Source organism: Carcharhinus amblyrhynchos, chromosome 3, assembly GCF_965287045.1.
Source record: "Carcharhinus amblyrhynchos chromosome 3, sCarAmb.v2.hapA, whole genome shotgun sequence".
Taxonomy (NCBI): Eukaryota; Metazoa; Chordata; class Chondrichthyes; order Carcharhiniformes; family Carcharhinidae; genus Carcharhinus; species Carcharhinus amblyrhynchos.
Genome location: NC_137326.1, coordinates 118,469,783 through 118,491,945, shown reverse-complemented (window position 1 = coordinate 118,491,945; position 22,163 = coordinate 118,469,783). Strand labels below are relative to the sequence as shown.

Here is a 22,163-nt window from a genome sequence, read left to right as displayed (position 1 = left end):
TAGACTAGTTTCCATTCCATTTATTGCAGTAAAGAAAGTCCTTTCTCACATGACATGGAATCTATTGGCCTAGGCTCAAGTCCCAATCACATGACTAGGAAAGGATCCACTCCCAGATTGAGGGGAGCTTATAAATGCCCATTTAGGCTTCAAAGAACACAGCTTTTGACAGATAATTTAACTTATACTCATTATTTATTTACAGGATCCTCAGCACGTATGTTTTCCAGAATCATATGTACAAGGAACAAAGAAAAGTACAGCACAGGAACAGGCCCTTCACTCCTCCAAGCCAGTGCCAATCATGATGTCCTAACTAAACTAAAAAAAACTCCCCTTACTCGTTCCGTATCTCTCCATTCCCTCCCTATCATGTACCCATCCAGTTGACTATTAAATGTTGCTAATGTGTCTGCTTCTACCACCTCCCCTGACAGCATGTTCCAGGCACCCACCACTCTCTGTGTGAAACACTTCCCCCGCACATCTTCCTTAAATTTTCCCCCCCTCACTTTGAACCCGTGCCCCCTTGGGTCATGGGGGTATAGAACGCGCTACCAAGTAAGGTGGTGGAGGCAGGCAAGTTGGACTTGTTTAAGGTTTACTTAGATAGACACATGAGTGAAACAAGGATGGAGGGTTATAGTAGACGGTATTAGAAAGGGTCAGAGTCTCGGGACGACACTGGAAATGTATTATTACATGTTAATGTTTTTGTCTCTTTTAATCCACAGGTGTCGGTCCACCTTGTTGTCCAACGAGGGGCATGCACACGGTGGATCGTGCGTGGGCTGTTCTTGGAGGTTTCGAGAGCGGCCTAGTACTTCATATCGTTGTGTGCTTAACCCTGGACCAGCAGACGGGCACCACAACAGCTCAGTGACTATCACTGCTAGCTGTGCAGATACATGGATTTGGGCCTATGTCTGTGGGAGTTTGTGCATTCTCCCAGTGGTTGCGTGGGTTTCCTCCGGGTGCTCCGGTTTCCTCCCACACCCCAAAGATGTGCTCTTAGGCTGATTTGTGTACCAAATTGACCCTACACTATTCTCCCCTGAATCTGGCTACATTAGGGGTACCATTCAAATACACACGGGGCAGGGTAGGTGTAGGAAAAGGCTTTGTTGAAATGGCGGCGCGGGCTCGTTGGGCCGAAGGGCCTGTTTCCCGTGCTGGGTTGTTCTTTGTTGTTCTTTGTAACTCATGCCTATTCAATCATCATGCCCTGTGCAGAATGAGACCTGACTGAGAGCTCAGGCACATGATTATGTGGGTGGACGGTTGCTGGACACAGCTGCTGACTTTGCTAGATTGGAATCTTTTGTGGTTATAACAAGTTGCTCTTTTGCCAATGTCTCAATGTTTATTTGCACAAGATTAAGAGATGTCAAATGGCTCCAGTTTCTGCTACTGGCAGAAGATAATCTATCTCATTGAAACTTTACAGGGTTGTAGAATAAAGAACAATTATTCTATATATAATTGTAGATTATGAATGGGTGATTTTTTAATGCAGTTTTGCACATATCATTGTTACTAAATGGTCCAATTTTCGCTCTATATAGTATAAGTAGGTTAACTTAGCATGGAAAGGGCCAGGTGGTGACTTGGGGGCATGGGGTTGGCATGGGTAGTCAGTGGGGAATACTGGAGTGTGAGGGTTGAGGGCTAGAGAGTCTGGAAAAGAGCCAGGAAACTGAGACAAAATTCCAGAGAATGAAGCAAGCCTTGCAGCCAGCCTGCCCTGCCACTTAACCATCTCTGTGGCTGCCCTTCAAACTTCTTCATGCACCCTCCCCCCCACCCCCCTTTCCCAAGGAGTGAAAATGGGTGACAGGGCACTTTCTACAGAAACAGTTGCAATGTGATAGGAAATATCCCGATTCAAGCCTTTGCCTCAAAGACGAAAATTTGTGTTTGAACTGGCAGACTGTGCCTTTATGCCCTCACCTTGCTTCCCAAATACAATCTAGGAAGCAATTGAAACATCTGCCAAGTCTCCTTACTGTTTGCGCAAATTAAACTTGGTCATACAGGCTTCAAATCAACTATCAAGAGCTTAAAATTCCTACTGTTTTACACTGAATTAGTCCTGACGGGCTGGGACCAAAGTCCAAGCACATCGTGTGGGCATTAGAACAAAGGAAAAGTCAAGCATATATTTCAGTGTGGCCTCAGCACGAAAAATATACACTTTGCAAGTGTCAATTGTGGCAAGGTGGAAAACTGAGCCCATTTCTACCTTTTCAAATAGTATCAGTTTCCGATCCTTTCAATTCCCTTTCTAATTAAATTCCACTATTAGAAGTTTACATTGCCATTTTGACCTGTAAGAGCAGATGAGTTAATTATCAAAGTTCTATTTACCAAGCAACAGGTAACTTTTACATTTCATCTGCATAGAACTGTGCACAAGACATATAACATAAAAAGGTAACAGTAGCCCTGTGCTGGAGCCAAAGATACTTGAGGTACCATTGCATCCTATGTCTCAATTTTGGACCTGATACCAGACATTTACATACAAAGTAATTGCAACATAAACCAAATTTAAAGGCAAAACACTGCAGATGCTGGAAAATAAAACACAAACAGGAAAAGGTGGAGAAACTCATCAGACCTGACAGCATCTGTGGAGAGAGAATAGAGCCAATGTTTTGGATGACCCCAGGTCTATTCTCAATGCAGTAAGAAGTCTCACAACACCAGGTTAAAGTCCAACAGGTTTATTTGGAATCACGAGCTTTCGGAGCGCTGCTGCTTCATCAGAGGTGTGGAGAGGTAGGTTTCACAAACAAGGCAAATATATAGACAAAGACTCAATTGCCTATTCTCGATTGGCTCTATTCTCTCTTCACAGACGCTGTCAGATCTGCTGAGCTTCTCCAGCACTTTTTGTTATTGTCCACAGACCAAAGTTATACTCACTGCCTTGGAAATTGCACCAATCATTGTCCCAGAGAGAGCAGCGGCCATACCGAATCGACCGTTGTTCAGTATGTTCATGGCTACTTTAAACCCTTTTCCAATCCCACCTAGCACGTTTTCTGCTGGCACCTTTACATTGTCAAAGTAAACCTCAGCTGTGTTAGAGGCCTTGATTCCCATCTTCTTTTCAGGAGGACCACTGAATCAAAAGAGAAACAACACTGCCATAATTGCATGACACATTGAGTCACTATGATGCACCAGGGACTGAAGAAGGTGGAAGTAGAACAAGAAGAAGAACAGATGTTCCATACTTAATAATTATTTTAAAACATTTAAAGTATGTAAACAGTGCTGGACATGCTAGCTAAGCTTTAGGCCTTGCATTCATCAGGATAGCTCACAAGAAATTACCGAACTGTAACCTGTAAGAACTACACCAAAAACCAATTTCAGACTGTTGGCCAGGCTTGCCGTATGGCTCATTTATACATGCTCAAAGGCCCACAGATTCACACACAGAAGGAATATGTGAACGCTTTGCAATGTTATAATTTAACAAAAAGTTTAGAGAACCATCATTCCATGGTTCATTGCCTAGAACAATGCCTTGACCAATCAAAGAAACTTACTTAGAAACTTACAAAATTCTAACAGGATTAGACAGGGTAGATTCAGAAAGAATGTTCTCTCTGATGGGGAAGTCCAGAACTAGGGGTCATAGTTTGAGGATAAGAGTAAACCTTCAGAATTGAGGTCAGGAGAAATTTCTTCACCCAGAGGACTGCAAATGTGTGGAATTCACTACCATAGAGTGTATTTGAGGCCAAAACGTTGTCTGATTTCAAAGAGAAATTTGATATAGCTCTAAGGGCTAAAGGGATCAAGGGATATAGGAGGAAGGGGAGAATCAGGATATTGAATTTGATGATCAGCCATGATCAAAATGTATGTTGGGGCAGGCTCGAAGGGCCATATGGCCTACTCCTGCTTCTGGTTTCTAGTTTTTATGTTTCAATCAGGGTCAACCTGCCCAGTTTGAATTTGGACAAAGCTCGGCAGTTAACTCCTCCATGATTCATTCTCCCTGACAATGCTTCCACCAATCAGAGTCCACTTGAAGTCACGAAGCCTTAGCAGCCATATATGATATCCAAGTCCATGTTCCAATTAATTTGCTATCCTGGAAGTTGGTGGTACTAATTGATCTGGGAATTCTAACTCAGGGTTTATCCAGACATGCATGAAACAACAGCATGAAGAAAGCTCATTCCATCGCGTCTCTCCTACAAAATGTGAACATTACAATCCAGAAAATAAAAAGTATGCTCAAAGAGGAGAGGGATATGTGTGGTTAAAGATCAAATTGCCAGTTTGCAAGGGTACATGTGGCCCTCAGTTTGGGGTGCATTCCTTCCAGTGTATTCACATTCTTCCTATAATGTAGTGACCAGAACTGCACACAGTACTCCAGCTCTGTCCTCACCAAAGTTCTATACATGACCTCTCTGCTTTTGTAATCTATACGGCGATTGATAAAGGCGAGTGTGCCATATGCCTTTTTCACCACCCTATTAACCTGCCTTTCTGCCTTCAGAGTTCTACGGACAAACACAACAAGGTCCCTTTGTTCTGGAAGAACTTCCTAGTGTCAGACCTTTCATAGTATAGTTGTCAGGGTTAGCTCCTTACATTATTTAATGAAAGCAAAATACTACAGATGCTAGAATCTGAAACAGGAGTAGAGAATGTTGTTAAAACTCAGCAGATCTGACAGCATCTGTGGGGAGAAAAGCATAGTTAACTTTTTGAGTCCATATGGCTTCTTCAGAATTGCATTATTTGTACAGCTTTGTATTTAAGTAAAACAGCAGCGCATACTACAGCAAGCTATAGATTCTGGGTGCTCAGATTTTGTGCAATAGGTTTTAATGATAGACTTATTAACTGTCGAAGTGGCAAAGGCACAGTGATTTACTTACTAATCCATTATGATCACATATTATTGACGTCAATGTTAATTGGTCGAAGTATGAAAAGATTTGAATGAAAAATTGCATATCAGAAAATTGAGAAGTAAAAATTATTTCAAATTATGTTTCACTTAACTGAGTCACCCCTCCAAATTTTCTCTCCACAATAAATGCTGTGATCTTATCCTTCTCTTTTCCAGTGACTTCATCTTTGACAACAGTTTTAGCAAACACAGTGAAGATCTCTGCCATGCCCCCATTACTGAAAGAAATTCAAAAATAAATAACTGAGCAATTCTCTTCTCCTTGCCCGAAGGATGTTTCTACCAACAGCTTAGCCCTTTGCTGCAGAGCAAATATCCAATTAGGCCATTGAATTTGACATTCCAGCAACTTAATTGGATCTATAGCCTTAAAACATCCAAGACAGCAGGAACTGAAGTTCACACCAAATCCAATTGATTAAGGAGTCTTTGGAATGGAGTTCCCGTGGGTCATTATTCCAGCATCCCCGCTGTGCCCATCCCAGCCTCAACCCTAAGTTGGAGATCACAAGAGATGCAATGCAAGCTTGTGCTGAAGATTAAGGAGGGTCCACCACTGACAAGAAAGTAACTCCACAGATTCTATACTGTGGTGACCACTGCAGGTGCAGTGAGAAACTTAAAGCAGTAGAGTGAGGACTCTCACTGTATTTCTGATCTACGAGTGAGGCCATCAGCATCTAAATCATTGGCACATTTGGCTGACAAGGAGGCCATTATAAGACCATTTCCATCCATTTCAGCAGCTACTGGTACTCTTCAGGACTTAACAACATCTACCGTAAGGTGCATCCAGGGAGCAACAAGATTGTCTAATTCATTTAACATTTACAACATGGTCCTGATCATACAGCCAACGCTCACCTAATCCAGAGTTTGCCCCCATTCAGAATGTAGCTTCCGTCCTTCTCCACAGCAGTTGTTTTTATAGAGGCTGCATCAGAGCCACTCGCTGTTTCAGTAAGGCAGAAAGCGGCTATTGTTTTGCCTGCAAGCGGAGAGTCAAAGGAATAAAAATGCTTCAATTAGGAGAAGAAAATTGAGTGAATTTGGTACATTCATTCACATTTCAGATCTGGGTTGAAATCCAGTTTAGAGGATAAAAAGTTCTTCAGCCTATTCTCCCATTGGCAGTCTTATTCCAGTTCCTGCAAGTCTCAATCCATTACACAAACTACTTCAAAATGCTACTGAACTCATGTGGGTGCGAATTTCCAGCCCCGAGTAGCATAGCAGGGTGAGAAATTTAAGAGAGAGACCAAAAATCTGAATCGCACCCAATGTCAGGCAGGTGCCATTTTCCCGGGCCATTTTTTTGTGATGTATTCAGCCTGCGCCAGGGAACGCTATTACCTAGGCTCACTTAGGTTTCCGACCTCGCGGGTGAAGGTTCCCACCAGCGGAGATTATAGCTGGTCCTCAGCAATGGGGCCCAGATGTGATGGCCTCACTGGTAAGACCAGAGACCAATGAAGCCAGAGCCCTTGAGCCATGCCAGCCTAGCAGTTCCAGCCTGTGACTCTGGCACTGCCAGCCTGACACACTAACAGTGCCCACCAGGCACCAGGCAGTGCCAAGGGGGTGGGGCCTAACTGGGGCAGGGCCTCATGGGGTGAAGCTAAACATAGGAACGGAGTAGTAGGGGAGGGAAAGGCAGACTCTGCATTGGGGCGGGGGCAAGTGGTGGGATCAGTGATTGGTGCGGAGGCGATTTTAAATTAAAGATTACTCACCAATCAGCATGCGTACAATATAAATTGTTTTCCCCTGACGTTTGCAGGATTAACAGCTTTGACATGGCTCATTTTTCAGTAATACTCCGTTATACCAAACAACTATTTCTATAAATATATGTTTGATATCTTTATTCCTCAGCTGATACTTAAGCGCCAGTTTTGCATAGAATCTTATTGAAATGCACCAAAATTAACTACAAAGTCTCTTTGGTCATAGGGCTTCCAAGGCTGAAATCCCCACCGAAAACCACAAGAATCAAATTATGAATGAAACTTAATGAGTTTGGATGAGTATGCACCTTTCAAAGTAGGTAACAGTTACATGTAGGCTTCTAGTCCTCAATACACATGAATAGAACGGGCTTGCTATCACAGTTTCAACACATCTATTCATGTAACTTATGTAAATAATGTCTACATTAAGCAAGAGAAATGAAAGCACAATGCTTAAAGGTAAATAACAATAGATGTCCATTATCCTTGGTATCCTAAATCAAACTAGTCTCACCTACCTGATGCAAGGTCAGGCAAATATTTCTTCCTCTGCTCATCAGTGCCAAACAACAAGATTCCTTTGAAGCCAATGGATTGATGAGCCCCAAGGGTAATGCCAACTCCAAGGTCATGAAGACCAACAATCTCCACCAGTCTAGCATACTGTGAGAGCACAGATTTGAAAACACAACAGAGCTCAAAATAAATAAACATTTACAATACATCACAACATCTAGAGGAATCAAACAAAACTGAATGATAATTCTAGGGTCCTAAACATCTTTAAGAGGCAGAGGTAGGTAGTGGCTGACTTTCCTTCCACTTTGGTCAGGCCTGACATCTGAATTGCTTTCTTGCAAGAAGATGTTTATTCACTTTCAATATTAGAAAGATGGCACAATATTTGGCATCTGGATCATTGAAAGTTAAATTTTATACTTATTCTTGATGCAGTCAAGCAGAGCTCTGTGAAAGAGAAATCATGTTTGATCAATTTATTAGTGTTTGTTGAGGATTTAACAAGCAGAATGGATAAAGGGGTAGCTATAGATGTAGAGTACTTAGATTTCCAAAATGCATTTAGTAAGGTGCTACATAAAATGTTACAAGGTGAGAGCCCACAGTGTGGGGTCCTTGATTATATTGCTTTTCCGAGGCAGTGGGAAGTGTAGATGGAATCAATGGATGGCAGCCAAAAGAATGAATTCATACAACATATTCAGGAAGCTTTTTTGAAGCAATATGTGATCGAACAAACGAGGGATAAGGCTATTTTGGACCTGGCAATGTGTGATGAGGTTGGTTTAATAAGTGATTTCAAGGTTAAGGGATCCCGCTGAAGTAACGATCACAGTATGGTAGAATTTAGCATCCAGCTTGAGTGTGAGCTCCATCTATCTAGTTACTCATCTTGGGTAATCCAACCCATTCTTAGTTCTTTTCCATTTTTTTGTGGACTTATCATAATAATTAGAAGCAGGTAAACGGGAAGGATGAAGACAATGAGAAGCAAACAACATTGTTGGGCTTCGGGAAGGTTCTGACTCTTCTCCAATAACTCTTCACCTCTCCCCCTTCCCCATCACTGATATTTTAATTCAATTCAATTACATACTTTCGCTTGCACCAACCTTGTGTTTCCCTTTTCCTCTTTCTCCCTCCATTTCAAGAGCATACAGATTTGACACAAGGTAAACCCAGGCTGCCCTCCTCTATCTTTTACTGCATAAGGGCTAAAGTTGAGCAGTGCTCTGTATTCTGCCTTGTCAGCTTGAAGTCCATTTCATTAGCTCGCCAAAGCATATAAAGAATCTCTAATAATTCAATAGCATCCCTACGCTGTAGGAGGAGGCCATTCACACCATCAAGCCTGCACCAACAACAATCCCACCCACATATTTACCCTGTTAATCCCTCAACACTAAGGGGTAATTTAGCAAGGCCAAACCAACCTAACCTGAATAGCTTTGGATTGTGGGAGGAAACCGGAACACCCGGAGGAAACCTACACAGACATGGGGAGATTTTCACCTCATTTGCTCATGTACACTGCTGGAAGGACGGATATAGAAAATGACCCCCTCGCAGGATGACATTATGGAACAATTCATAACCCAAACGACAATATGCACCCTCATCTTACCAGAACAAACAAGGAAAATCAAGCCTTTGGTCAGAACATGGAATGATGATGCAATCTTAATTCAAATGCAATTTAAAATATGCCTGCTCACAAACTAAAATTGTGAGTTATGGTTTCTCCCTCTCCACTTCCTTTTTAAAAATATTTTCAAAGTTTTGGCAAAGATAATTCACACAAAGGGGCAGCACGGTGGCACAATGGTTAACACTGCTGCCTCACAGCATCAGGGACCTGGGCTCGATTCCCAGCTTGGGTCACTGTCTGTGCGGAGTCCGCATGTTTCGTTCAGGTTCACTGGTTTGCTCCCACAGGCCAAAAGATGTGTTGGTTAGATGTATTTGCCATGCTAAAATTCTACCGAAGTGCACTCGAACAGACTCCAGAGTGTGGCAACTTGGAGATTTTCAGAGTAACTTCAATGCAGCATTAATATAAGCCAACTTGTGACACTAATTAATAAACTTCCAATTTTAGAAAATTTTTAAACTATTTTGAACCTTTTTACAAGTAGAACAGATGAGAATTAATTTGAAAAACTCCTGCCCTGTGGTATTCTATGTTTGAAGTTGGTTATAGATATGTCTGCCTAGATCTATTCTACAACGAAAGATCAGCTGTAGATAAAGCCATTACCTGAGTATTGTTGAGTCCCAAGCCCCCAAGATCAACAGGAACTTGCAACCCAAAAGCTCCCATCTCCTTTAAACCTTCCATGGTCTCATCCTCCACCTTCCCCAGACTATCATTAACAGCAGCATCATTGACCTCCTGGAACAAAAATGCAGAAATTAAAACTCAACTTCATACCTACTAATATTCCTGTTCAGTTTCAATGGCCTACTTTCTGTGGGAAATGTGATGTGGAGATGCCATAGTTGGACTGAGGTGGGCACAGTAAGAAGTTTCACAACACCAGGTTAAAGTTCAACATGTTTATTTGGTTTCACAAGCTTTTGATGTACTGCTCCTTCATCACTCACCTGATGAAGGAGCAGTGCCCTGAAAGTTCATGATACCAAATAAACCTGTTGGACTTTAACCTGGTATTGTAAGACTTCTTACTATGGGAAATGTGTGAACCTTAACAACAAGGCTGGAGAGTTTTCAATCGAGGAAACATCACAGCTGATGTCCTTGCACCAGTGACCACATGTTTCCAAGCAAAGTTTCAAGGAAAGGACTAGAAATGGAAACCCTAGAATCATGAAGATTAATTGGGGCATCTCAATTGCTTTGGTGGCTGGAATCAGCCAACTCTGCACAAATTGGGATCAAAACACTGCATGTGGTTCACTAGATCAGTGAAAATGTGGTTCACTAGATCAGTGAATGGGTGTGAACAAAATTAAGCAAAATATTTCTTCTCAACGGAAATAGGATGAACTAATGCAATTTTATATCAAGTTTCCAGTCATCCTAATTATTTTTGCATTTGGTGACTGGAGTAGTCACTGAATTCACAGCCTCAAAAACAAGTTAGAAGTAGAAAAAGAGTACGACATTACTTGCCAGGAAAAACTTGGAGACTGGATCCACTAGCTCCTGGAGGAACTGTGATTGCTCACTATTCAAAACTGAGTGGAAGAACAACACAGGTTCAGTGTTTAAATTGAGTTAAGTTGATAATTCACAAGTTAAAAATATCCTATCAACCAGATTTTCTCCATATCTTAAAACACGCTGGAGCTCTTGTAAGCTTTCCTTTCACACCAATTTTACAGTGGCTCCACTCTTACTCTTTACTGACTATAACCACTAGTAATGGTTTCCTATCCATCTGTTGGAGTTAACACTCAAGACCCACAAGGATATAAGTGTCACCTTTCCTCTTCCTCCTCGATTTGCTTTTCCCTGATGACACCAACAAAAGATACGGGGTTGATTTTTACATTGAAGTTGATAACTTATCAGCCCATCACCTGTCTTTATCCCTTTCCACCATAGATCCTGTACTATCACACTTTCGTCGGAGCTGGAGTATCCTACAGCTAAGCACCAGGAGGAGCACCCAGACAAAACAGGAACCCTTCCTCACCAATGACTTCATTTACCTGCCTCATCACTGTTTCAGTTTTACGTGGACTTTTTGCAGTCTCAACATTCCCTTGAACCCTGAGGTGAGCTTCTAAGCTCATATCCTCACCATCGCAAAAGGTATGTTGTCCACTTCTGCAATATCAGTCATAGAAACCCTACAGTGCAGAAAGAGGCCATTTGGCCCATTGAGTCTGCACTGACCATAATCCCATCCAGGCCCTACCCCATATCTCTACATATTTTACCCGCTAATCCCTCTAACCTACGCACCTCAGGACACTAAGGGGCAATTTAGCATGGTCAATCAATCTAACTGCACATCTTTGGACTGTGGGAGAAAACCAATGCACCTGGAGGAAACCCATGCAGGCTCGAGGAGAATGTGCAAACTCCACACAGACAGTGACCCAAGCCAGAAATCAAACGCAGATCCCTGGAGCTGTGAAGCAGCAGTGGTAACCACTGTGCTACTGTGCCGCCATCTCAGCCCCTATTGCAGCTCATCTGCAGATGCAACCCTCATCAATACCTCGTCACTTCCAGCCATTTCTGGACAGTTATCCATCCTCCATGCTACATATTTTAGCCGATCCTAAACTCTATCATCCACACCCCATACTATATAATAAGAATAAAGGAATTGGTGTTGGAGTAGGCATAGTGGCACAGTAATTAGTACTGCTGCCTCACAGCGCCAGGGACCTGGTCACTCTCTGTCTGGAGTTTGCACATTCTCCCCGTGTCTGTGTGGGTTTCCTCCAGGTCTCCATTTCTTCCCATACTCCAAAGATATGCAGGTTAGGTTGATTGGCCATGTTGGGTTGACTCTGGTGTCAGGGTGATTACAGTAAGAAGTTTCACAACACCAGGTTACAGTCCAACAGGTTTATTTGGTCGCACAGCTTTCGGAGCGTTGCTCCTTCTTCAAATGAGTGAAGAGTTGTTCACTCACCTGAAGAAGCCGCAACGCTCTGAAAGCTTGTGATACCAAATAAACCTGTTGGACTTTAACCTGGTGTTGTGAGACTTCCTACTGTGCTTACCCCAGTCCAACACCAGCATCTCCACATCAGGGTGATTAGCAGGGTAAATGTGTAAGGTTACGGGAATAGGGCCTGGGTGGGATTGTGGTCAGTGTAGATTCAATGGGCCAAATGGCCTCTTTCAGCACTGTCGGGAGTCTATGATTCTATGATTCTATTTGGCTATTTGAGTCAGGTCTTCCATTCCACAAGATCATGATTGATCTACCTCAATTGTACTCTCCTGAATTAATGCCATATCTCTTCATTCCCTTAACACCCAAAAATCTGTCAACTTCTGGCTTGCCAGCTCCCTCAATCATAAAGATCATGCTAATCTTCTAACTCAACAACATCTTCCAGCATTGTCTTCTTATCCCTTGATTCACACTGGGGGGACTTTTCCCTTTGTCCACCACAGGAATCATAATGAGCAGGGACGGACCATGCAAAGATCCGTTGACCTTGGGCAGATTTTCCAGTTTTGGGGCAGGCGCAGCCACAAAATCCCAGGGTAGAATTTTACGAGAATGATTTTAAGTGTGCAGCTAGTGTGAATATCAAAGAGTTCCTGATCCACTTTTGAGCAAATTTTCACTCCCAACTTTATGGACTTAGACATTGAAAATATGGACGAGACGAATCACCAGCCAGCCTGCAGAGGGAGCTACTGAGCATGTACAGACCTCTGATTCTGCATATGCCCGATAGCAACAGCAGATATCTGTCAGACAGGGAGAGAGCTGTCAGGCCCCTGCTGCTGTAGGCACCCTGAACAAACCTCCCTCCCCAACCCCAGCAACTGCGGGCGGGTGCAGTCAATCACAAGCCCCACAACCCTCCTGAAATGCAGCCCCACCGCTCAGACCAATCATGCTCCCCCCACTCCTCCCTCCACAGATTGGAGCCGCAGAGTGGCAGCGGGTTCCCACCCTCCCTAATTCAATCACAGGCAGAGTGCGCAGCGGCCCCCTCTCTCCCTGACCAGGCTGTCCCTATAGCCCTTCCCCCCCCCTCCATATGCCCCCATAAGCCCTGCCCTCATAGGTCCCACTCCCTGGCACGGACCTGTGGCCAGTGTCAAGGTGCCCACCTGGCACTGCCCAAAGGGCACCCTACTGTTGCCTTCAGCCTCCCTGGGGCTCAATGGCCACCAGTAAAGCAACACTACTATTCCCCGTTAATGGGAAGCAGGTGCTTTCCTCACCAGAGTGAACCTCTCCCGGTGAGGCAAGCAAACCCAGACAATTCAACGCCGGGCTTGCAAAAGAGATGGTAATGAGGATTAAAATATCATAGCATAATATATTAATCCTCTCACCCATTCCGGAATTTTCCTTGCCAGATCGCAAGCGCTGAGAAATCGGGCGTGATCCTGATTTCTAGCTTCTTGCTTGACTTTACTGGCTCGCTCCACCCTTTGATGGAAAGGGCGAGCCGGTAAGCTCTCGGCCATAGTGTCCAAAAATCAACAGATCCCAGCCTTCTATATATACTCAACAACTGAGCATCCACAACCCTCTGAGGCAGAGAATTCCAAAAAATTCCCAGTACTTTGAGTGAAGAGATTTCTCCCCATCTCAATCCTAAATGGTTGATCCTTTACTCTGAGACTGTGACCTCTTGTTCTAGCTTCAGCTGCTAGTTTTTCTCAGCAGCTAGCCTGTAAAGCCCCTTCTAAAAAAATCATAGATTTCAATTAGATCTCTCATTCTCCTTAGTTTCAGGCCCATGAACTGTTGCAATCCAGTGCCTAAGGGTCATCACCGTCTTTCCGTTTTTTGGCGAACAGTGGTCAGATTTCAAGTAAATGTCAAGTGGCTGGGATCCCTCACTGTGCACTCAACCCAGGACATTCTCTCTTCTACCTTCCTCCATCAGGAAAAAGATACAAAAGTCTGAGGTAAACATACCAACTGACTCAAGAACAGCTTCTTCCCTGCTGCCATCAAACTTTTGAATGGACCTACCTTATATTAAGTTGGTTTTTCTCTGCAGCCTAGTTATTACTATAACGTTACATTCTGCACCTCTCCTTTCCCAGTCCCCTACATATTCTATGAATGGTATGCTTTGTTTGTATAGTGCAAAAGAAACAATACTTTTCACTGTATACTAATTCATGTGACAATAATAAATCAAATCAAATCCAATCAAAAATCCTTTGAGTTCGAACCCCGCAGGGACTAGATTTTCTCTGGGAAGGTTGGAAAGTCCATGGAAAATTCCTTCACGATGACCTTAATGGGCTTCCCTAAACCAATATGCAGGTTGCTAACCCTCTGTGGTTGCTGTTGGTAAGAGCGTGAAGAGGTGGGAATGTAATGGGGAGGTGGCCCAAAGCCTTTTTTTTGCCATTTTCCTGGCTCTGTGCCCCTCACACCAAACCCACATCCAAGCTGCCAGGGAAACTCCCTGTTAATTGTCTCCTGCAAAACGTTCCTATCGGAATCAAGCACGGTATATTGCAGAAGATTACATGGAATCCATATTTTAATTGATTGAATGAGTTAAGGTAAAGAAAAATCTCATAGCATCTGTGTTAAATGTAACTTAAATCCATCCTAAAGCATTATGAATGCAGGATTTTTGTTTTACTAAACTAAATGTAATGGCAGTGATAAAATAATGGCTGGAAATCTTCAGCCATTTGTAGCAATTTGTAGTTATATGACATATTTAATGCTGAAAATGTATCTGAAAGTGTTCTACGCAGGAGATAAAAGAAATTGACAGGGTACTGAAGAATTGATGGGAAGAATGAAGCCTTTGAGGACAATGAAGAGCGTTAGGAAGAAAGAATGGAGTCAAGGTAACTGAAAGCTCTACTATCAAGAGGTCACTGAAGGAAGGAAGGACTGAAGAATGCAAAGAGATATAAGGGAGGCTGCAGAAGTGTTGCGGGGAAGGGTAAGGGTGGAAGAGGTAGAGAGAGAAATAAAGGGAATGAGGGAGGGAGATCTGTTACGTTCACCCAAGCAGGCAGACTGGTCCTTGCTTTAATCACTTATCCAAAAAATGGCACCTCTGACAGTGCAGTAATCCCTCAGTACTACACCGAAATACCATCCTTGATTTTTGTGCTCAATCCTTGAAGAGGGAGTTGAACCTGGAACTTTGTGACACAGTGTGGAAAGTGCTATCAACTGGGCCAGAAGTTTTGAATTCAATGAGTTGTAGAATAGACAACCAATGCTGAAAGGCAGTCAAAGCTCTTCCTGGATTTCACTGGAAAATTCTTGAATCTCACCTTCTCCTGACACAATTACGTAAAAGTAAACAAACGCTGGCGAGACCATTCCTATCAAAGTGAATGGTTATGTAGTTACGAAGTTCTATATTTAAGCAGGTTGTAATCAATCCTTGGTATGTAGGTGGAGGTCCAACAGGGGCAGGCAGAAAAAGACCATTCCTCAGATAAGACGGGATGAAGAAACTGCAAGTCAGCCAAATCCCCTTCTATATAAAACTCATAAACAGCGTGCAAATGGTTGAGAATTCATTGAACACATCTGAACTACGGACTTTAATACAAAATGCAGCGTGTAGTAGACCTTTCATTTCTACTCATTAAATTAAGAAGACCTGCTTTTGGCAATTTATTGCAATTATTTGTATGCTAAAATGATGACAGTTGTGCAATCCTTTCATTATATTCTACTCTGTTTTTATTTTCCTTTTAACGATTGTCAATAACTCTGGCAGGGACTTTGCCCTCCCCATCCCTGAAGTGGGTATTTCAGTTGGAAGGTGGTAGGTTGATAAGGAGGATATTGGAGAAATTTTGGGGAGAAGTTGTCAGGCAACACCATGGGCCATGAACTGCTGCTCCACGGCATTCTTCAATGATACCAATGCAGGTAGCAGCCAATGGCACTGCTTGCCCCAGGGCATCAATGGAAGTCTAGCTAGTGCCACGCAATCAATAAATCTACAAGTGGCCAAAGCTTAAATGAAGGTTTGAGAAGCACAGGAAGTAAAGGCAGACAAAATTCAGACATCACACATCATAGCGAAAAAAAAAGGCTTCAAGAGGCATTGGTATTCCAAATATGGACAGAGTAGATAATAGATTTAAAACAAAAAATTCACAGCAACTTTTATTCATAATGATAGATGGTGGCTTTTTTTCAAAAGATAAGGGAAAAAAAATCAAACCCTTTTGCCAGTGTTCCCAAACGGAATCCCTCCTCCTTCCTATGTCTATATATATATCCAATCAATGTAAAAGCAATTTTGCAGACTTAATTATTAATCAACATTTGAAAAACACTGAAAGCTTAATCAGTGATAACAGAAGAACACCAATTCTGTACAATGCAAAGTAGGTTAAGTACCTCTGTGACAAATTTCAGATGTTTCAATGGAAATAATTAAAATCTTGGCTGTTTGAATCATTTAATTGTCAAACTATTTGCATTTTGTTTCCATTTGAAATGCTGTTGAGTTACCTCTTAACAAATCAGTTGCACTAATCTCCAACAGATTATAAAATGTAGCCTGTGTTTAAACTCTTGGAATTCACGAATATGCAGTATTGAGCAAATTTCACCAAAAATCAAGCTTAAAAAAATGCACAGAATATGTCATAACCCGAAGATCAATGCCCTTGTGCTAATCTGTCGTATGCAAACCCTACATTATTAACAGACCCATAGCTTGAGGAGAGGAATAAAGTTGCCTGGTTTTGCTTTTAAAGACAAGACATGCAGCCTAAACAATATTCACATTGTATACTGAATTATAGAACAATACATTTCAAACAAAACTAACCAGTACCCCAGTTCCCTCCCACACAGATGTTAGGTGGATTGGCCGTGGTAAATTAACTCTTAGGGTGGGATTTTTTGGCCTTGCTCGTCCCAAAACCATAATATCCTGCCCGACGTCAATGGGCCTTTCCTTTGACCGCCCCTCACCTGCTCTGATTCCCATGGTGGGCAGGGTGGTAAAATTCCAGCCTCAGTGTCAGGGAAATTAGCAGGATAAATACGTGGAGTTAAGAAGATAGAGTCTGGGTGCAGGCCCAATGGGTTGAAAGGCCTTCTTCTTCACTGTGTGAAGTCTATGATTCTATGAAAAAAGGATGCTTGTTCCAATGTCACTTAAAAGCAGCATAAAGCTCGACTATGAGCTGCAAAGGAATAAAAAGCCACCAGAATCGATTTTGTTTAACAAGTGTGCCATTTTACAAACCTGCATACATGTATATATAGCAATTAAACACGTTTGCAGTCATCTCAGAGTGTAGCATATCCAGTGAACTATGTTAGAATTACTTTTTAATCTCCTATACTAAAATGCAGGTTGGGCAGCATCTGTGGAGGGAGAACCTGAGTTAAGCTTTCCAGTTGAATATGCCTCTTCTTCAGAACAGTGCTGCCAGACCGCCTGAGTAATTTCAGTACTTTGTTTTCAGATTTCCAGCATCGGCTGTGTTTCGCTTTTATTTAACTGAAATGCAGGTTTGCAGGAGTACAAAGCTATGCAGGTGGACCCACAACCTGAGCCTCCAGAATGATCCAGACCTGGAAGCATTTTTTTTAATATTCATTCACAGGTCATGGGCATCACTGGCTGGCTACCACTTATTGCGCATCCCTAGTTGCCTTTGTTCAGAGAGTAATTGAGAGACACCCCATTGTTGTAGCTCAGGAGTCACATGTAGGCCAGATCAGATAAGGACAGCAGATTTCTTTCCCTAAAGGACATGAGTGAACCACATGGGTTTTTCCAACAATTGACAATAGTTTCAACATTGATTCTTAATTCCAGACTTTTTTTATTGAAGTCAAATTCCACCATCTGCCATGGCGGGATTTGAACCCGGTCCCCAGAACATTAGCTGAGTTTCGTGATTAATAGTCCAGTGGTAATACCACAAGGCCATCACCTCCCCATTTTATATCCCTTGTTGCAGCTGGCATGGCAGTTTGTCAGACTAAAGGGTCACATTGCTGATATGGACGGGGTGAACAAGGGAACTAAAAACACCAAAGCAAGCGAAGAGAAAAAACCTGAGAAACAGCTGCGGATGGCTGTTAGAAGGAGGCAGTGTTGCTTAATATCATAGGGCTTGAAAAAAACCACAGATGTCATATTTGCTCAATGGCAAAATCTGCAACTCTGTACCTGTGGTTATGTTAGGCGTCACAATTTTTCACATGACTGCAATATTTCTACAAAACAGAGGGTAAAAATATAAAAGTTCCAATGTCAAGGTGTAAAGAGCAATGCACTTGCTTGCATCTGCTTTTTGCAAGCAAAATACCTTTAAATAGAGCGAGAAGAAAGCTGCTTGCAGGGCCAGGCTTAGCGGTTAGCATCTTACAATCTTACAGTCCTCTAACAATAGCAACACGCTGGAAGAATCGTTGCACTTGAAATGTGCAATCTGAGGACGCTTGTGAAATATGCAACCATTGATTTTTTTCTCTGCACAGTAAACTTGCAGCCAAGAATAGTTTCCTATTCAATGCCTAACTGCCATTGATAGTTACAGGAAATATAGAATACTGTCCTGATATCACAATGATAATGTTTCCAGCTACTCTCTTTGCATTCATGAGTCCCACGTTGTCAGTCCACAAGCTCAATTAGCCTAGAGGCATTGAGAAAATGTTAACGTGAGTGAAAGCAAAGGAGAGCAAAACACAGGCGACAAGTTATTTTTGGTTACTCTCATACATGAAAGAGGGCACAATGTGTAGGCTCTCTGCCTCAGAGCCAGGAGCTCGAGGTTTGAGTCACACACACACACACACACACCTGATGGTCAAGGAAGATGAATTCATAATGTGGCCAAACAGGTTGAGTATGGGCAGGAGAAATTACTGGTCAGCTATGTGATGGAAAGAAAGTTGAAGCCTCAACTATCTCATTATCCTGAACTCCAGATTACAACATGTAAGCAAAAGTGCATGTTGTCATGGCAACTCAGTCTCCCTGAGTGATCTGTAGCACATACACACAGCCAGATATAGGCTGACATCTGTCCTCATGGTGGCTGTGGTGGGGACGAGATTATGATTCACCTCCTGCCGCAATGTTCTTTTGCAAAGAAGGCCTGGAAAGAGATGCAGTGGATTTTTCACAAAATCTCTGCTGTGCAAAAGGAGGTCATTTGGCCCATCGAGTCTGTACCACCCTCCAACAGAGAATCTTACCCAGGACCGCCCCCTCCTCCCTGTCCCCGTAACTCCACGAATCCCCCTAACCTATACATCTTGGGACACTAAGGGACAATTTTGCATGGTAAATCCATCTAACCTGCATATCTTCAAAGTGTGGGAAGAAACTGGAGCAATGGGGGAAACCCACACAGACACAAGGAGAATGTGCAAACTCCACACAGATAGTCACTTGAGGCTGGAGTCAAACCCAGGTCCCTAGTGCTGCGAGGCAGCAGTGCTAAACAATTTGCCAAGGTTCATTCCGAGCAGCTCTGTGAAGCAGGACTCTTCAGTTCTGCAGGATGTTTCCAGGGAGGACTCCAAGACAATCATTAACTGCTGCTAGAGGATCATCAACTCAGGGAAAGATGCTCTTTTGTTTGCCCAAAACTAGTTGGTCTTCCAGTGCAAAGAACTGCCCACAACATAATGGTGCAGGCTGGCAGATTCCAAAAACCTGGAGAAGGTGCTAAAAAACACAGTAAAGTTTAGGGAACCTCTTCAAAGGCTCAAAGAGGAAAGATCCAAAGTCCACCCACTATAGTTTATCAAAGGGCTGAAAAATTCCTCCAATGCAACTTTGTCATGAAATGTGTAATTAAATAATAATGAGTAAGTGCAATTGTATTGAGGCACATCAGTGTTATATGCTGCATGGAAAGAACTTGAAAGAACATTGTACTTTTGGTGATGCCGAATTTGAACTGCTAAGGCATGCAATGGTACAATTTTTTTATGAATATGGTATGAACAAGGTACGCGCGATCTTCTTGGAGATCCTCTTCACTTGGAGCCGGCAGTTTGCAGTGTCGATGGTAGCCATGATGTGGAGCTTTAGCCTGAGTCAGTCTGAGTCAGTGGAGCTCAGTCTGAGCTCCATGGCAACCATTGCTGCCTCAGACCCCAAAATCACAGCTCACAACACCACTTGGGGACATGATGCACAAATTGGGAAGCCTTAACCCAGTTTGTTGTGATGGCATACATGCACATTGTACGGTGGACTGTTGCTTAAATAAGGTATCTTAACTGCTACAAGAATACTGAGGATTGTCTTGCTTGATGTGCTGAATATGGTCGCAGTCAGGTTGGACATTGAGGGAGTGAAACCCCTTCTAGTTACAGTGCATTTGAGAATTTATGTTTGATGCCTGCAAAGCAATGTTTGTGTAATCAATGGCACAGTGAGGCTGCTTGCAATTATGGTGAAGTCTAATGTTCACTCTGCTTACTTCTGACTGGCACGAGAGATTATAGCTTTTCAGTTCTTTTTTCATTCAGAGCCATATCGACTCTGCACCGGCAACAATCCTATCCAGCCTCTATACCCATAATCCCTCATATTATTCCACTAATCGCTCTAATCTATGCATCCTAGGACACAAAGGGACAACTTAGCATGACCAATGCATCTAACCTGCACATCTTTGGACTAAGGGGAGGGCGGATATCACCAAAACCTACATAATTTTAACAGGACTAGATAGAGTAGATGCAAGAAGGATGTTCACGGTGGGAGGGGTGTCCAAAACAAGTGGTCACAGTCTGAGAATGCAGGATAAACTACTTGGGACAGAGATAAGGAGGAATTTCTTCATCCAGAGAGTGCTTAGCCTATGGAATTTGCTACCAAAGAATGTAGTTGAAGCCAAGACATTTAATGATTTCAAGAAGCAGTTAGATATAACAATTGAGGTGAAGGGGATCAAAGGATACGGGGGGAAGGCAGGATCTGGGTTTTGAATTGGATGATCATCCATGATCATAACAAACAGTGGAGCAGATTTGAAAGGCTGAATAGCCTCTTTTACTCTTATTTTCTATGTTTCTATTGCTGTGGGTCTGGAGTCCCACGTAAGTCAGATCTAGGTAATGATAGCAGACGTTGCTTAGCAGTAGTGAACCAGATGGGGTTTTGCAATTTTCAATTATGGTTTGCTGAAACTAATTGTATATTCCCGATTTATTTATTGAATTTAAATCCCACCAGCTGCCCTGGAGGGATTTGAACCCATGTCCCCCAGCGAATTCACCTGAATCTCTGGATTACTAGCCTAGTGACATTACCACTATGCCACCATGGGCATTCAGCTGGGGATCATACTTGGAAAAACCTAGGAAAACACTGAAAGACAGAACGGTTACTGGTTGAAAAAGGCCATCCACTTGTAAAGGAATAAGAGCTTTAATATATTAAATAGATACAGGAAATTAATTTTAATCCTCCTTTTCAGTAGAACCTGCAGCAAGCTGCATTTTCTAAGAGCAAAGCTGACCAAGCATATACACAGTCAACTTCCTTCACATCAATGTGACATTGCTGATAAAGATTGCATACATTTAGAAGCCATTATCCTAAGGGTCCTTACAATGACAACTCGCACTAATGTACAATGCCAGTTTGGATAAGTAAAATCACAATCAAATAAAAGGAACACTAGGCCCCAAGTACTATTATAGAACCATAGAATTCCTACAAAACAGGAGGAGGCCATTTGCCCATTGAGTCTGCACCTACATTCTGACAGAGCATCTTTACCTACTGCCCTATCCCTGTAACTCCACATATTTACCTCGTTAATCCCCCTGACCTACACATCTTGTGACATTAAGGGGCAATTTCACATGGCCAATCCACCTAACCTGCACAACTTTGAATATCAATATGTTCCTTCCACAAAGTAAAATAAATACTGACATAAGACTGCAACAAAATATGAAATCTCTAAATTTCAAAATGAATGCTTAAAAAAGATCTTCATAAATGAAATGACATTTTGCTTCAGTTAAGTTATTAAAGTGGAGTGGGAAAGAACAACTTCCAAGTTGAAGATTTATTTATGAGTATCACAAGTGGACTTACATTAACACTGCAATGAAGTTACTGTGAAAATCCTCCAGTCGCCACACTTTCAACACCTGCTCAAGTACACTGAGGGAGAATTTAGCATGGCCAATGCACCTTTCAGACCATGGGAGGAAACCAAAGCACCTGGAGGAAAGTCACAAAGGAACAGGGAGAACATGCAGACTCCACATGCACACAGTGACCCAAGGTGGGAATCAAACCCAGGTCCCTGACACTATGAGGCAGCAGTGCTAACCTCTGTGCCA

General features: G+C 42.6%; 1 protein-coding gene across 1 annotated transcript in view; it reads right to left on the bottom strand.

The window, feature by feature from the left end:
• LOC145341510 (very long-chain specific acyl-CoA dehydrogenase, mitochondrial-like) overlaps positions 1-22,163 on the bottom strand; it is a 51,756-nt gene that overhangs the window by 19,849 nt on the left and 9,744 nt on the right. Inside the window, exons 4-9 of the mRNA XM_080186487.1 lie at positions 10,328-10,392; positions 9,452-9,586; positions 7,194-7,338; positions 5,810-5,933; positions 5,038-5,163; positions 2,929-3,127 (exon numbers count right to left, since the gene is read on the bottom strand). Coding sequence (XP_080042613.1) covers positions 2,929-3,127; positions 5,038-5,163; positions 5,810-5,933; positions 7,194-7,338; positions 9,452-9,586; positions 10,328-10,392 — 794 coding nt within the window. The remainder of the gene's footprint in view (positions 1-2,928; positions 3,128-5,037; positions 5,164-5,809; positions 5,934-7,193; positions 7,339-9,451; positions 9,587-10,327; positions 10,393-22,163) is intronic.